This window comes from Natator depressus, chromosome 2 (genome assembly GCF_965152275.1).
Source record: "Natator depressus isolate rNatDep1 chromosome 2, rNatDep2.hap1, whole genome shotgun sequence".
In the NCBI taxonomy this organism is placed as follows: domain Eukaryota; kingdom Metazoa; phylum Chordata; order Testudines; family Cheloniidae; genus Natator; species Natator depressus.
This window is the reverse complement of record NC_134235.1, coordinates 172,688,731-172,703,234: the sequence shown is the minus strand read 5'-3', so window position 1 is coordinate 172,703,234 and position 14,504 is coordinate 172,688,731. Positions and strand designations below refer to the sequence as shown.

Genomic DNA, 14,504 nt, shown 5'->3' with positions numbered 1-14,504 from the left:
GTAAGGACAGCCCTGCTACTTGGCTCCAGCTCTGACTAAGGATGGCCCCTCTACTCAGCTCTGGCTCTGCCTCAGGCTCCTGGCAACTCCAGCTCCTGAGCTCTGCTGTCCAGTTCCAGCTGCATCATCATCATCATCATGCTCTGACCCACACCTTAGCGCCCCTCCCCATCCTACCTCACCTCCTCAGGCCAGCACCTGCCAGCTCAGAGGACACTCTGCAGTAGGGGCCCGGGGCAGGAAAGGGGCCACTTGGCAAGGGATTGCTAGAGCTGCCTTCAGTGAGGGCCTTCTGTTTGGCCTGCTGGGTGTCAGCTGTTCCTTCCTGCTACCTGCTGGGGGCGCCATTGTAAGGGTGGCCTCACTTCCTGGCTTTAGCTGGCCAGGGGCTGCTGGTGGCTCTGTCCCCTGTGCTCCCCTGCCACGCAGCCCTTTTCTCACCATGGCTGCAGAGCGTCCTCCGAGCTAGTAGGTGCCTGCCTGGGTGGAGGCTAGGGGAAAGCACTCAGAGATGGGTCAACTTGGGGGTGGTGCAGCTGGGACCAGCAGAGAGTGCAGGGGCTGGAGCCGAGGGTGAGCCAGAGCCAGGTAGTGGGACCATCCCTATAGCGGAGCCCTTAGCAAGAAGCAGGATGGAACAGGTTGGTGGGCCAAACAGAAGGCCTGGTGGACCAGATCTGGCCCTCTCTTGCCTTTGTCCTTATTGCTCGGTTAAATAATAACAAATAATCACAAACCTCAACCTAAATATTTTCTTAAGCTTGGCTGTCCCAGGCACTGATTTGCTTTGCTTCAAAAACGCTCTGACTCCTCTTACATCCTGGGTTGGAGTTAGTGGGACCCACCTTCCAGCATGAGTTATTTGTTGAGTTATGAAGTTATTTGTCTTAGTGCAAGGTTCTAAAACCTGACATTAAGGTGATTCTGTGGAAGAGGCCTGCTTTCCTGTGTAGTGTCATGGTGTTACAGTCCTGTCATGGAATTTTGTGTAGTGTTCCTCAAGCCTGTTTTGGCTTTAGTTCTCTTATATTTCTGTAAGGTTTGGGTCATCAATATGAAACAAAGGCAGTATAATATCTAGATCATGGGCAGATGTTAGATACTGAAATGCAGTCAAGGCTGATTTTTACCATCTTCAAAAATATTGTCAGACTGTAGCCCATACCTGAGCTGAATATTCATTATGCTTGCTATTGTACAGTTCTCGCTCGTGGTTTGGTGTTGTGGCATTGTGGTTTTCAGTTATGTTTGCCTTTGTGCAATTGAGGCTACTTCAATATGCTGTATCCTGGGCTGCAGAAAAATTCTTATACGGTGCCTGTGGCTGGTGCAAAATGCTACAGCATGGTTACTTATTGGGAAGAAATGAAGGTGATTCTGTTTATTAACTACTATGTACTTTGCTCTGCATCTCTGAAGGGATTTCAATTTAAGGATCTAACTTTCACTTCTAATACCAGTAATAAATTGAGTCAGAATTATCTTACTGAGCATCCAGCAGCCTATATAGTGTACCAGCTCAGAATGGCGAAGGGTTTTATCTCTTGTTGCTTGCACTAATACAGGTAAATGGAGCTTTTGGTGCTCAAACTATGACTTAGACAGGTCTTATCTTTGCTTCTGCAGTCCTTCATCTCAGAAATGCCCTGTGACAAATTCCAAGGAGTGCCACATATTTAACCTTTTTTGAATAGACACTTAATTTTAAATCTCTAAGGCCCTTTCTATGGTATGATGATGTTTCAGTGGTTTTATCTGTTTTTATCTTATGTTTTAATGTGTTTGATGTGTCTTAACTTTATTGCTTTGTTTGGCGCCTGGAATTCTATGGCAGATAGGCGTCAAATAAATAGAATTTATTATGGTGATGTTGAGTTCAAGTACTGGGGAGGACTGTGAGACAGCTTAGTACTGTAGCTATCGTAATTTTAACTGATATAAAAGCTTGACTAATTGTTGCATTATTAAGCCTTGAAGATTAAGCAGTATCTTCAGCGTATATCTTAGCAATGTGCCAAAGAAGTCAAAATAAAGCAGCTGTAGTGCAGAATTTCAGATGTAGTAAAAGAAATGGTTAGTTTGTGTTTACATGAGGCTGAAAATGTGGCACCTAAATCCTAATTTAAAAGAAAAAAGAAAGTCTACTCTAAGCAACTCTTTTTACTTCACTCTTTTCTTCACGTGGTCTTGTCCATTTATTACACAATACTAGTCCACTGAGGTGTAGTGTAGTGATTAGAGCAAGGGGCTGGGAGTCAGGATTCCTGTATTCTACTTGCAGCTCCCTTTTGGACCTCAATCCAGTGTGTCCATTCTGCTGCATTTGGGCACAGCAACCCACCAACACAGCACCCATTGAAGCTGTGTAACCTTGATCAAGACAATTCACCTGTTTGTGCCTCAAGGGGTAGTAATCATTACCTCAGAGGTGAGTTTAATTAACATTTGTATAGCATTTGATGGTCTGATTTCTGGAATCTAGTTCTTTGAAGAGTTGGCAACGATGTCCACTAGGATTCTAGGATTGCTAAGGCCTAACTCTGCAGCCTTTACCCACTCTTAACTGACACTGAAGTCAAGTGGAATTTTACATGAGGAAAGAACATGGGATCATTAATGATAGATCATAGGTAGCCCCTGTGAATGGATGTAGCTAAATTTAGAACAATATAAAAATGCAATGCCATATGACTAATGATGTACCAAATAATAACTGATCAAGGAATGCATATATTTTATGGTTACTGTGTAATTTTCTTGTGTAGTCCTAGTCTGTAATGTAACTTTCTATAGAAGATACTGAGATATATTGGTTTTCTCTATACTGAACATCTGATTTTTACAAATTCTTAGATTACAATTTGACTGCACAGCAAAAGAGAATAGAAGTCCCTATTTACAAATTAGAGGAAAGCGCCGCCTTTTATCCTTAAAAATGCTATAACTTGGTATATATTACAATTTAGTGTTGCTTATATCTGGTTTGGCTTTAGAATTTCTGGTTTGGTACCAGTTTTCCTGAATTATTTTAGAGTAATCTGCAGAATCACATGAAACTTTTAAGTATATAATTTGCCTGTTTTTATGTAAAATAAATGCATTTATACAATTTCTTGAAATCAGGCATGCAGCCACTTTTAAGAATAGCTCAGAAATGTAGCGGGTTTTTGCACCAAAGAATATTGTTTTTGTAAAAATCTCGTATGATGACTAGATTGTGTCTGGGATTAAGGAATACCTTTAAACTCCTTTGTCATCAAACTGATTACTGTCTTTCTGGTGTCTGTTTCTACAGTGCCTAGCATGTACTGTGGCCCCTCGGCACTATGGAAATAATAATAATAACAACAAATATTATTTAATGTCAGTACTAGGTTTGTCAAGCGATTAAAAAAATTAATTGTGTGATTAATCATGCTGTTAAACAATAGAATACCATTTAGTTTAAATATTTGTTGATGTTTACTACATTTTTAAATATATTAATTTCAATTACAAAACTGAATACAAAGTGTACAGTGCTCACTTTATATTTATTTTTGGTTACAAATATTTGCACTGTAAAAATAAAAAAAAATATTTTTCAATTCACCTCATACAAGTACTGTAGTGCAATCTCTTTATCATGAAAATTAAATTTACAAATGAAGAATTATGTACCAAGAAAAGGCGTTCAAAAATAAAACAATGTAAAATTTTAGAGCCTACAAGTCCAGTCAGTCCTACTTCTTGGTCAACCAATCACTCAGACAAATAAGGTTGGTTACAATTTGCAGGAGATAATCCTTCCCGCTTCTTGTTTATAATGTCACCTGAAAGTGAGAACAGGCATTCATATGTCCCGGTTGTAGCTGGCGTTGCAAGATATTTATGTGCCAGATGCACTAAAGATTCATATGTCCCTTCATGCTTCAACCACCATTCCAGAGGATATGCTTCCATGCTGATGATGGGTTCTGCTTGATAACAATCCAAAGCAGTGCAGACTGATGTATGTTCATTTTCATCATCTGAGTCAGATGCCACCAGCAGAAGTTTGATTTTCTTTTTTGATGGTTTGGGTTCTGTAGTTTCCGCATCAGACTGTTATTCTATTAAGACTTCTAAAAGCATGCTCCGCACCTCATGCCTCTCAGATTTTGGACGGCACTTCAGATTCCTAAACCTCAGGTTGAGTGCTGAGGCTATTTTTAGAAATCTCACATAGGTATCTTCTTTGCGTTTTTGTCAAATCTGCGATGAAAGTGTTCTTAAAATGAACATGTGCTGGGTCATCATCCGAGACTGCTATAACATGAAATATATGCAGAATGTGGGTAAAACAGAGCAGGAGACATACAGTTCTCCCCCCAGGGAGTACAGTCACAAATGTAATTGATGCATTATTTTTTTAACAAGCATCATCAGCATGGAAGCATGTCCTCTGGAATGGTGGCCAAAGCATGAAGGGGCATATGAATGTTTAGCATATGTGGCAGGTAAACGCCGACTAGAAAAACTTGCCACGCCGGATACAAAAGTGCCATGCGAATGTCTGTTCTCACTTTCAGGTGACATTGTGAATAAGAAGCAGGCAGCAGTATCTCCCGTCAATGTAAACAAACTTGTTTGTCTTAGCGATTGGCTGAACAAGAAGTAGGACTGAGTGGATTTGTAGGCTTTAAAGTTTTACACTGTTTTGTTTTTGAGTGCAGTTATGTAACCAAAAAAAATCTGCATTTGTAAGTTACATTTTCACAATAAGCGATTGCACTTAAGTACTTGTATGAGGTGAACTGAAAAATACGATTTCTTTTGTTTATCGTTTTTATAGTACATATATTTGTAATAAAAATAATTATATAAAGTGAACACTGTGCACTTTGTATTCTGTGTTGTAATTGAAATCAATATTGAAAATGTAGAAAAACATCCAAAAATATTTAATAAATTTCAATTGGTAGTCTATTGTTATAAGTCCAATTAATCGCGATTAATTTTTTTTAGTTAATTGCGTGAGTTAACTGTGATTAATTGACAGCCCTAGTCAGTATCCATTTTCTTTTCTTTCTTTATGGTTCTTATATAAAGCCCACTGATGTCAATGCAGACTACCACAGTTTTAAAATATCATCAGTATTTACACAGACAAAAAACAGAAGTGAAAACAGAAGACAGTTAACTACGTAAGTCCTATGAGTCTTTTCAGATTTTTGTGCATGAAGAAATTTTGCAGTCATAGGGCATTTCTGCTATGTAAAAGTGCAATGTAAAACTAGTATCTTCCTATGTTTCTCATGTGTTTATTCAGAATCAGAACTGTTGGCATAAGTGAGAGAAATAATTTTTTGCTACTTATAATTTTTGCTGGTCAAAATTTGGAATTTACTATCTGTGAGAAATTCTGACATTTAAAGGAAGGTTTGATTTTGTTTCAGAATCAAACTAGCCATTTTGAAATTTCCAATATCAAAATAGTTTAATTTAAGAAAAATCAGACAGTTTTGGTTTGATTTTCTTTTGAAATGATGCAATCAGCTGCCCCGACTTCTGTGAAGACCCCAGGTTGCCCTGACTCCTCTCTCTGGCTTGGATTCTCAGTGCTTTCAGGATCTTTAGTACGTCCTGCAGACCCCTGCTAGAGCCAAGGCATCTAGGCTCCCGGCTCTGCAACTGGGAGCCTGTAAGTCCTGGGGTCCCCAGCCTCAAGGCAGTCCACCTAGCGGGTATTCTCCAGAGCTGCGGACCCTGGAATCTCCAGGTTCTCCAACAGCCCACCAGGCAAGCTGTAGGAAACTAGGCAGGTTTCTGACAGAAACTGCATGGTAGGAAAAGTTCTGTTGGAATCTTTGCCTGTCTTTCGGTGAACATTTGTCAAAATTGAAACGTTTCCATGAAACATTTCAGTTTTGATGAATTGGCATGTTCTGTTTAAAAACAGTTTTTTTGGAAAATTCCTGACCAGTGCTGCTTGCCACTTCTGTTATCCCTACAGAACAGAGCCGGATGGTATTTCTTCTTCAGTAAATTTAGTCAGACAGTTTATTATGTTCTTATTTTAGGGCCACTCAGCAACATCTCTGCACACCCTTTGCTGGCTTTGGGTTTTGAACAGGTGTCATTGACAGCAAAGATTTGTTTGTAGAACCTTTATTACTAGTGACGATGCACAGGAAGGAAAGAACTCTGGTTGACTTTCAGCTCCAAGTTGAATTTGCAAGGCTGGAAGATAGGATAAAAGTCTAGCTACTTGTCAACTGAGTACATTTGCCCTGAAAGTCAGTGAAAAAATGTTACATTTTTTTCTCCCTTTTTTTAGTCAGTTGTGATCCAAAAACACAATGTACAAACTGTCCTGCTGGAAGTCATGGAGAGACAATAAATATAGAACCCCAACGTCATTTTTACAATCACTTTTCAGAGGAGAACTATACTTAGAATCTTAAGTAGTTATTCTTGCTATACATATCAGAACATTTTGTATTTGCTGTGTTTATGGATGAGAGCTGATAAAATGGAAGGGAAAAATGCGTGATTTATGTGGGGCTAGAAAGGCCTTAGGGCTGGATTTGGAGAAGGGTATACTTGCATGCAAACAATTATGTAGTTACTGAAACTCAAAGACTTATTTTAGGATCGATCATTTGTCTAACATCTGGAACCTGTAAGAAATTAAAAGCAGACATTGGTATGCAATATACTCTTCTCTCTGATCAAGCACATTAGATTAATATCACTTTGGGTTCTTTCTGGTTATCTTTCATGCCCACACATATAATCACTCTTCTCTTCCGTAAAATATCTTTCACCTAGTGCAGTTTATCATAATTAAGAGCCTAGTTTTGCAATGTGTAACCAAAATGGGCATTCCTATCCCACATTTGGACATTTAAATCAGCATGATTGCTTGTGAATGCTCTTTCGACATGCCATAAGGCCAGGTTAGAGTTTGAGCCAGCATAAGATTTTCTAAAAATTATGATGATCATTTTCTAATACAAAAGGTATTGTTCCTAGCATGAGGCAATTCTATTTGAACTTCATTATGATGGCTAAATATTAATTAATCACTGGACTGTAATTTTACATTTAATATAGGCAAACAGAAGATAGTCCCATTCAGTAATATATATGCTTGGTGCTTCCAAAGGGCTACTCTCCCAAAGATGAGGAAACTTATGAACAAAATGGACTTCGAAGAAAAATATAGAAAGAAAAATGAGAATTAAAATTGGGAGTTCTTTAAGACAACTGCATTAGATGGCCCAAAAGCCAAAATTACACAGTCAAGAAAGAGGATAAAAGTCCATCCTGATTCAGTGGAGAAATGAAGGCAGCAATTAGCCACCATAACAAATGGAGAAAAGAGGAACCAGAAAACAATCAATATTACTAAAAGTAATGAAATGTAAAAAATTGATAAGGGAAGCTAAAGACACCAGGAAAAATTCATGGCTAGCAGATTTAGGACAAGAAGAAGGAGTTTCCTAAAGTATATTAGGAACAACAAAAAAATCTCAACAACTGTATCAGTTTATTACTAGATGAAGTTGGTAAAATAAGGAGTCAGAAAAGGCAGGCCAGTTAGTCTGACATCAATCCTGGGTAAAATAATGGAAAAGCTGATGCAGGATTCAATTGTTATAGAATTAAAGGCATATAATTAATTCCAGTCAACATGGTTTTATGAAAATTTGGTCTTGTCAAACATACCTGATTTCATTCTTCAATGAGATTACAAGTTTGGTTAATAAAGGTAATGGCATAGAAGTAATATAATATAAGGTGTCTGATTAAAAATTAGCACTACGCAGTATCAATAAAATACACATTAAATGGATTAAGAACTGGCTAACCAAGAGATCTCAAAAATTAGTTGTCAATGGGGAATCATCACTGAATGCAGATGTTTCTAGTGGGGTTCCACAGGAATCAGGACTATTCTTGATGCAATTCAATGTTTTTATCAATGATCTGGAAGTAAATATAAAATAATTGCTGACGACATTTGTCGATGACAAAATGATTGGAGAGAGTTAAATAACGATGAACACAGACCAGTCATAAAGTGTGCTAAGTTGGGTCCATTCAAACAAAATGCCTTTTAATACAACCAAATGCAATATCATACATCCAGGAAGAAGGAACGCAGGTCACCCACAATGGTTGGGTGACTGTATCCTGGAAAGCAGTGACTCTGGAAAGGATTTGGGGATTATAGTGGATAAACAACTCAACATTAGCGCCCAGTGTGATGCTGTGGCAAAAAGGGTTAATGTTATCCTTGGGTGTATAAACAGGGGAGTAATGAGTAAGAGTAGGGAGTTGATTTTTACCTCTGTATACCGTATTGGTGAGACCAATACTAGAATTCTGCATAGAGTTCTGCTGTCCACATTTTAAAAAGTATGTTGACATTTTGGAAGGGTGCAGAAAAGAGCCACCAAAATTATTTGAGAGGCTGGAGAAAATGCCTTACAATGAGATACTTAAAGAGCTCAATCTGTTGAGCTTATTAAAAAGAAGCGTGAGAGCTGCGTTTATTGCAGTGTGTTGACTTTATGACCCTGACTCCATCCTCCTCCATTTAGGGGCATGTTGGAATAGTGCAGAGGCAGGGATGGGGCATGTTGGGAGCGAAAGATAGCAGGACTGAAGCATGCCATACTCTGGCAAGCTCAGATGAGTGGAACAGTGCTTAGGGAACTGTTCATTTAGCACAAGTTAGAGCAGCCCTGTAACTGCTATACCTTATACTGGGGCTGGTTCAGACCCCAGCCAGCCCTAAGAGTTGGCAGAAAGGTGTCCTCATGCCAATTTCTTACCCTTCACACTTCCTTAAGATTTCACACTCAGTGCACCTAAGAATGAGTTCTTTCTGTTCAAAAAAAGGGAAGGGAAAGTCATCAGAAAAATTGTGTCCAATTATTGTTTTGGAATAGTTTTCATAAATAAGTTTCACTATGTCTTTCCTCTTTCTCATGCAAATGTTCCTTTCAGAACTAAGTCAAAAGGACCGAGTTTGGGGTGATAAATTGCTACGTGGTTTTCTTTACATATCTAAATGGAGGCATTAGTGTTACATGCAGAATAACAGAGAAGTAACTGTGCACGATGCAGCTTGTCAGCTGTTACGGTGATGTGATATACAGGATACGATTGTGAACAGAGGATGTCCTTTGGGAAATCATCCAAAAAATCATTGTTGAATTTTGTAGTGAAGAAAAGTTTTGGATTGGTCAATCTGGAAATTTAGCATCCTTCATTTCTCCAAAGAGCAGATACAAAGATGCTAGAAGTGCCATTGTACATTTCCCTGCAAATACACCTCAATTCAGGCCTCAGAGGGAGAGTGTCATTTGTTCTTCATGCCCATTCAGTGTTGGCCTCTGTGCTGAGACTGCCAATAAGTGTGCCAGTTGTTATTTGGGCATTTGTCCATGAGGAACTAAATTGAGAGCACCATTTGACTACCCAATGGGCACCAACCAATCATCAGAGTAACGACTGAACAGAGAGTAGAAGTAAAAGGCCCTGGTATACCATTGCCAACTTCCAAAGTCATCCAGTTACCTTCAAATGGTGACACTTCAGGTGCAAGTGTTTTGGAGCCTCTCCCAACTCCCATTAAAATCAATGGAAAAACTCCCTTTCAGTTTAGTCATGGGCAACTGGACTGAGCCCTGAGTGAATTAATGTTGCATTCATGTGAATGACATACAACTGGATTACGGGTGTGTTCTTTTAATGTGGAATTTGTTCGATAAACACAAATGTATTTTTAAAAGGTAAGCTTATTTTCAAATATAATATTTGTTGGATAACCATCACATAAAGCAACACAAAGTAGTCCAACGTAGCATTAAATGCTAGCACGTGTTATCAGTCATTCAGATAATTTCTCCCGATGACCATTCTTTTACAGGACCAGCTGTCAGATACAGTGAATTCAGTGCATCAAAGCCCAAGCCTCCCCCTCTTGTTGGACAGCACACGGTGGAGGTACTGAAGAGTGCACTGGGGTATGAGGATAATGCCATCGAGGAACTTCTCAGGACTGGTGCAGTTGTTCAGCATGAAGTCAAGTGAAGAGTTTTAACTCTAATCTGTCATGCTGAGTTCATGTTGCTTGTTCTTCTCTTGGATCCCTGCAAGTCTCCCAAGGAAATTCAAAGGAGGAGACATAATTTAATTCTTAATTTTCTTCCTTGTGTTCAGAATGAATCTAACGCTGACATAACTAAAGCAATCCGGTATTTACTGTATGAAAGAAATGTGTGTGGGGGGGGGGGTAAATGTTCCGATTACAGAATCCTATGTGGCTAATCATTTCCTATATTTTTGTCTGGGGAATGTAATTCTTATCTTAATCATGATAATTGCCCAAATGGTTGTCCCCTGAAAGACAGAGTCTGTGAAAAGAAGCAGATCCTTGAAACACTTGCATGCTGTGATCTCCATTTGCACATAAGCTACTTTTTAAAACAGTTTAGCATGAAATCAAAGTTGTGAGCAAATTGATGGCCCCTGTGATTGATTTTAAACAGAATTCTGAGCACATGAGCTCTTTGTTAATCTCTAATTTAAACCTCGTTGAAGTGCCTATTGTAAAACTGACTTCTATTCCCATGTTTAGTTGTGTAAATATTTGCTTTACATTACATAGTATTGCTATGGCAATCCCAGAATGTGTAGCAGAAATAAACCTTGACTGTTACATTTTTCCAGTTATGTAAAGAGCATTTTCGAAGCCCAGTTGAGAGTCAAAACATGAATGAATGGTACTGGTCTTTTGTGATTTTATTCAACGAGGCTCTCAGTATTTTTAATTGGATGTGGAGCCAAACCAGAACCACATATCTGTACGCCATGTGCCAAAGTTTGGAGGAAGTTTGGGTATGGCTCTGTGTGCTGCTCCACATCTCTTTAAATGGCCATGACCTCAGTTCCATTTTACTAGGAGGAAAATTTAGATCTGAATCCAGATTTTTGGCTCAGGCCTATGTCTATGGTTAAAACAGAGCCGGATTCTACTGGCCTTGGTCAAATTCAGTTCAGTAGATCTACTCAGAGAGTAAGGTATTACTATTATGAATAAGGGTGAAAGAATCTGGCCCATAATAAATACCAAGCAAGAGATTAAATAAAAGTCACTTCTTCTATACAAATTGATTTGGCAGTTCTTCAGCCACAGAAGAAATGCCATGCCTCAGTATCCAAGCATATAATTTACAACTAAAGAAAACTCTGCTTGGGAACGTTCTCAGCTTTGTTGTGTGCATTAGTGGAGTGAGGCAATGCCCTGTTATTCCTAGAACTAAAGAAAAGTAACCGAAACTGACATTCGGCAAATAATGTCCATATTTTCCCCGACGTATCGGAAACAGGCCTGGCATTATAACTAGACTGTCACTTTCTTTCCACTTTAACAAACAGCATCCTCTGTATTACATTTGAACTTCACAACCGTATATTACTTTCTGGGAACAAAAAAAAAGTTATCATGTAACCAAGTTGAAATGCATATTGTGGTTGCTCGTTTTTGAAGCTCTGTGTTTTTGGTTCATTTGCTTGCTTGTTTTGTTGTGTTCTTTCTTTTCAGATCTTCTCCTAGTCATTTTTTTTCGTGTATTGCATTCCTGGCACCAGACCTAACACTCTGCTCGTGTGTTAAAGGCATAAGGAGATTCTGGACTAGTAACTTCCTAAATAAATATAGAAATAAGTGTGCACTGAGAGCCAAACGAACAGGGAGACCATAGGGGTAGAACTAGGATCTGGGAAAAGGGTTGCTAGGTATTACCATGTAATCCACCTTTAGTTCAAAAAGATCAGCCAGTTTATTGAGAGAAACACTGATTTGAAGTGAGCTTCAGATAAAATGGATAATCTGGTATTAAACTGAGTTTTGTTTATTGCTGCAAACTATTTCACACTATCAAATCATGTTTACAAATAAATGTGTTGTTTCCACTTATTGAGGCCCATTCTTTTTCCTTTTTCTACGAACTGAATACATAAATAAGATACCATAAAATCACACTCAGTTTAGTTCAAGGCTTTCTAAGGGATCTTTTTTCAGGGGTGTACCAAGCTATGGAAAGAATTAGGTGCTAGATTCTCAGTTAGAGCAAATTGGTGTAGCTCCATTGACATGAACAGTATAATGCTGATTTACACCAGCTTAGGATCTGGCCCATTAACTTCAATGTATTTGCTCCAATGTGCCAACACAGTTTCTCTTTGCTCCCCTTTTAAGTGTTTTCCTCACCAATATTTTGACATTCAGATAGCAGACATTCAGAGGAGATAACCTGAGGCATGATTTGCCTCACTTGCAGTAGTCAGTTCAACAAGGACAGTGCTAATCCTGTTACTGCTGCTTATTGGGAGAGAAGTCACAGGAGGTTCTGTAAATAAATAGACTGAAACTAACTATCTACATGTTGGAAGACCAGAAAACTTGATGTGGCTAAAAGTCTTTAAGTAGTTGGAAGTCTAGGAGCCCACAAAGCTCCCATAAACCTCAGAGGTCTGCTGCTACAACCCTTGAGCTCACACTTGCAGGATCTGGCCCCAGGGTTTTATGTTGTCTGAAGTCCCATCAGACAATTGTCTTGATATTGCCCACTGTCACTGGAGTAGCAACATTTTCTTTTAAAAGACCCCAAACATACGCAAAGATTATTTATGAAAATACACTGCACTCTTCCAAGCAATTCTCAAATATATGCAGAGTAGAAATCAACGGATACATAGTTTTAAACAGCTCTCCTTTGTTCTGCGAAAGTAGAAATCAATCATTACATAGGAACTGAGGTTTAATAAAACTAGATCCCTGCAATTTTGAACATAGGTAAGTAGCTAGTCATGACTGTATACAGCTCCTTCTGACAAGGCTGCTAGTGCTTTTATTTCTCTCCACTTACATTGGAAAGGAACCTGCTGCTGCCATGGTATTGGCTTTAAGCTGATTAACCTTCTGCACGATTGTTTTGCAGAAAAGCAGGCAGACCTACCTAGTAATGAGTCCGAAACTTAGCTCAGATACAGCTGTTCACTACTGTGAGGTGTGACTGCTGTTAATTTAAGCACTGAAGTAAGTAAGTGTTGCAATGGGAGTTTTGCCTAAGTATGACCTTCAGGCCTGGGCCTTTTGTGAGTAGTGACCAGGAGGACCAAATCTGACCCAGTTATCCTTACTTAATGTCTGACCTATGTTCAAATCCCATTTGAGCCAAAATCACATGGAAACTTCATAGATTCCGGAAGGGACCATTGTGATCATCTAGTCTGACCTCCCACCTAACAAAGGCCATAGGATTTCCCTGAATTAAGTCCAGCTTCAAGTCCAGTAGCTAGAGCAAACTTGAACTTGCGCAAAACATGATGTACCTTGATGTTGGGTGATGTGAACATTTCTTTTTCACTAATGGTGAATAAAATCAGCAAAAATACACTGAGGAAAAATATGTTTTCCTAATCTTTCATGTAACCTGGGCAAAAGTCAGTATCTCCACTTCTGGCTTATGTGCAAAACATTTTGTCCACTTCTTGTTCCTCAGGTATTGAAAAAGAAGATGCTCCTGCTCCATTGAGATCCACGTGAGTTTGCCCTTGACTCTTAATGGAAGTAGGATCAGGCTCAAAAGACTATTGAAGACTGGTAAGTCTAAAATAGCAGCCAGAGTTACCCCTGTGGTCACTTCATCTCCTGTAAGCCAGGCAATGCAAGGTAAAGCATGCAGTGTGTTTATGTGAGGGAGTTCTCATTAAGTCATTGTGCAGCTCTCCCACTCCTAATACAATGTAGATTCCCAGCTTGTTCAGCCAAAGGAGGAAAGGGAGCCTATAGCTTCACAAATAAAATGGCCAAGATTATTATTTTAAAATTAGCTCAGTGACAAGATGCAGTGAATTCTCTAGCCTCCATGACATTACAGCAGTGCATTAAAATGTATTTATATGCCAAAAGATGGAGGACAGGTAAAGTACGTTCAAACTTCAGGAATTCTGGAACTGCGGCTCACATTTCATATGAGTGATATTAAACAGTGCAGTTATTAGGTGGTCTAGATCCCTTCCCTCCCCCCCACCCCCCAAGTAGTTCCTGCAGGATCAAGTATCCTCCCTACATGCAGGTTGCATGCTATTGACCAGTCAGAAAAAATACACTGGTAAATGGTGATGTAGTCACCTTTTTAAAGTTGACAACCAATCAATTATTATATAAGTCTGTTTTGACTGGTGTTGGGGTCAGATGTGTGAGGAAAGTGCCTGGGATCACATAGGCCAAGGACCCATGAAACTATTGCAACAAGAGCTCTTCTTGTTTCAAGCTTTTAAGGGGCAGAGGGGCATCGGTTGAGATGGGTCCAAATTGTTAATTTTTATTTTGCTTTATTCTCTAGGGTTATAAATAAAAGTGAATTAGAAAGTGCCAGTTAACCTTCAATTAACAAAAAACACATTAGAAGCATAGTGTAAATTGTTTGAGGAGTTGTGTGCTACATTGTCATCCTTAA

General features: G+C 39.0%; 1 protein-coding gene across 3 annotated transcripts in view; it reads left to right on the top strand.

Annotated features, from left to right (window-relative positions):
* Positions 1–11,933, top strand: part of SUGCT (succinyl-CoA:glutarate-CoA transferase) — a 478,648-nt gene extending 466,715 nt beyond the window's left edge. For 2 of the 3 annotated variants that reach the window (XM_074943248.1, XM_074943246.1), the window contains one exon: positions 9,905–11,933. In XM_074943248.1, coding sequence (XP_074799349.1) covers positions 9,905–10,068 — 164 coding nt within the window. In that variant the 3' untranslated portion in view covers positions 10,069–11,933. Of the gene's footprint in view, positions 1–5,070; positions 5,126–9,904 lie in introns of those variants that run through there. The other variant, XM_074943249.1, reaches the window with a different exon arrangement.
* The last annotated feature ends 2,571 nt before the right edge of the window (positions 11,934–14,504 follow it).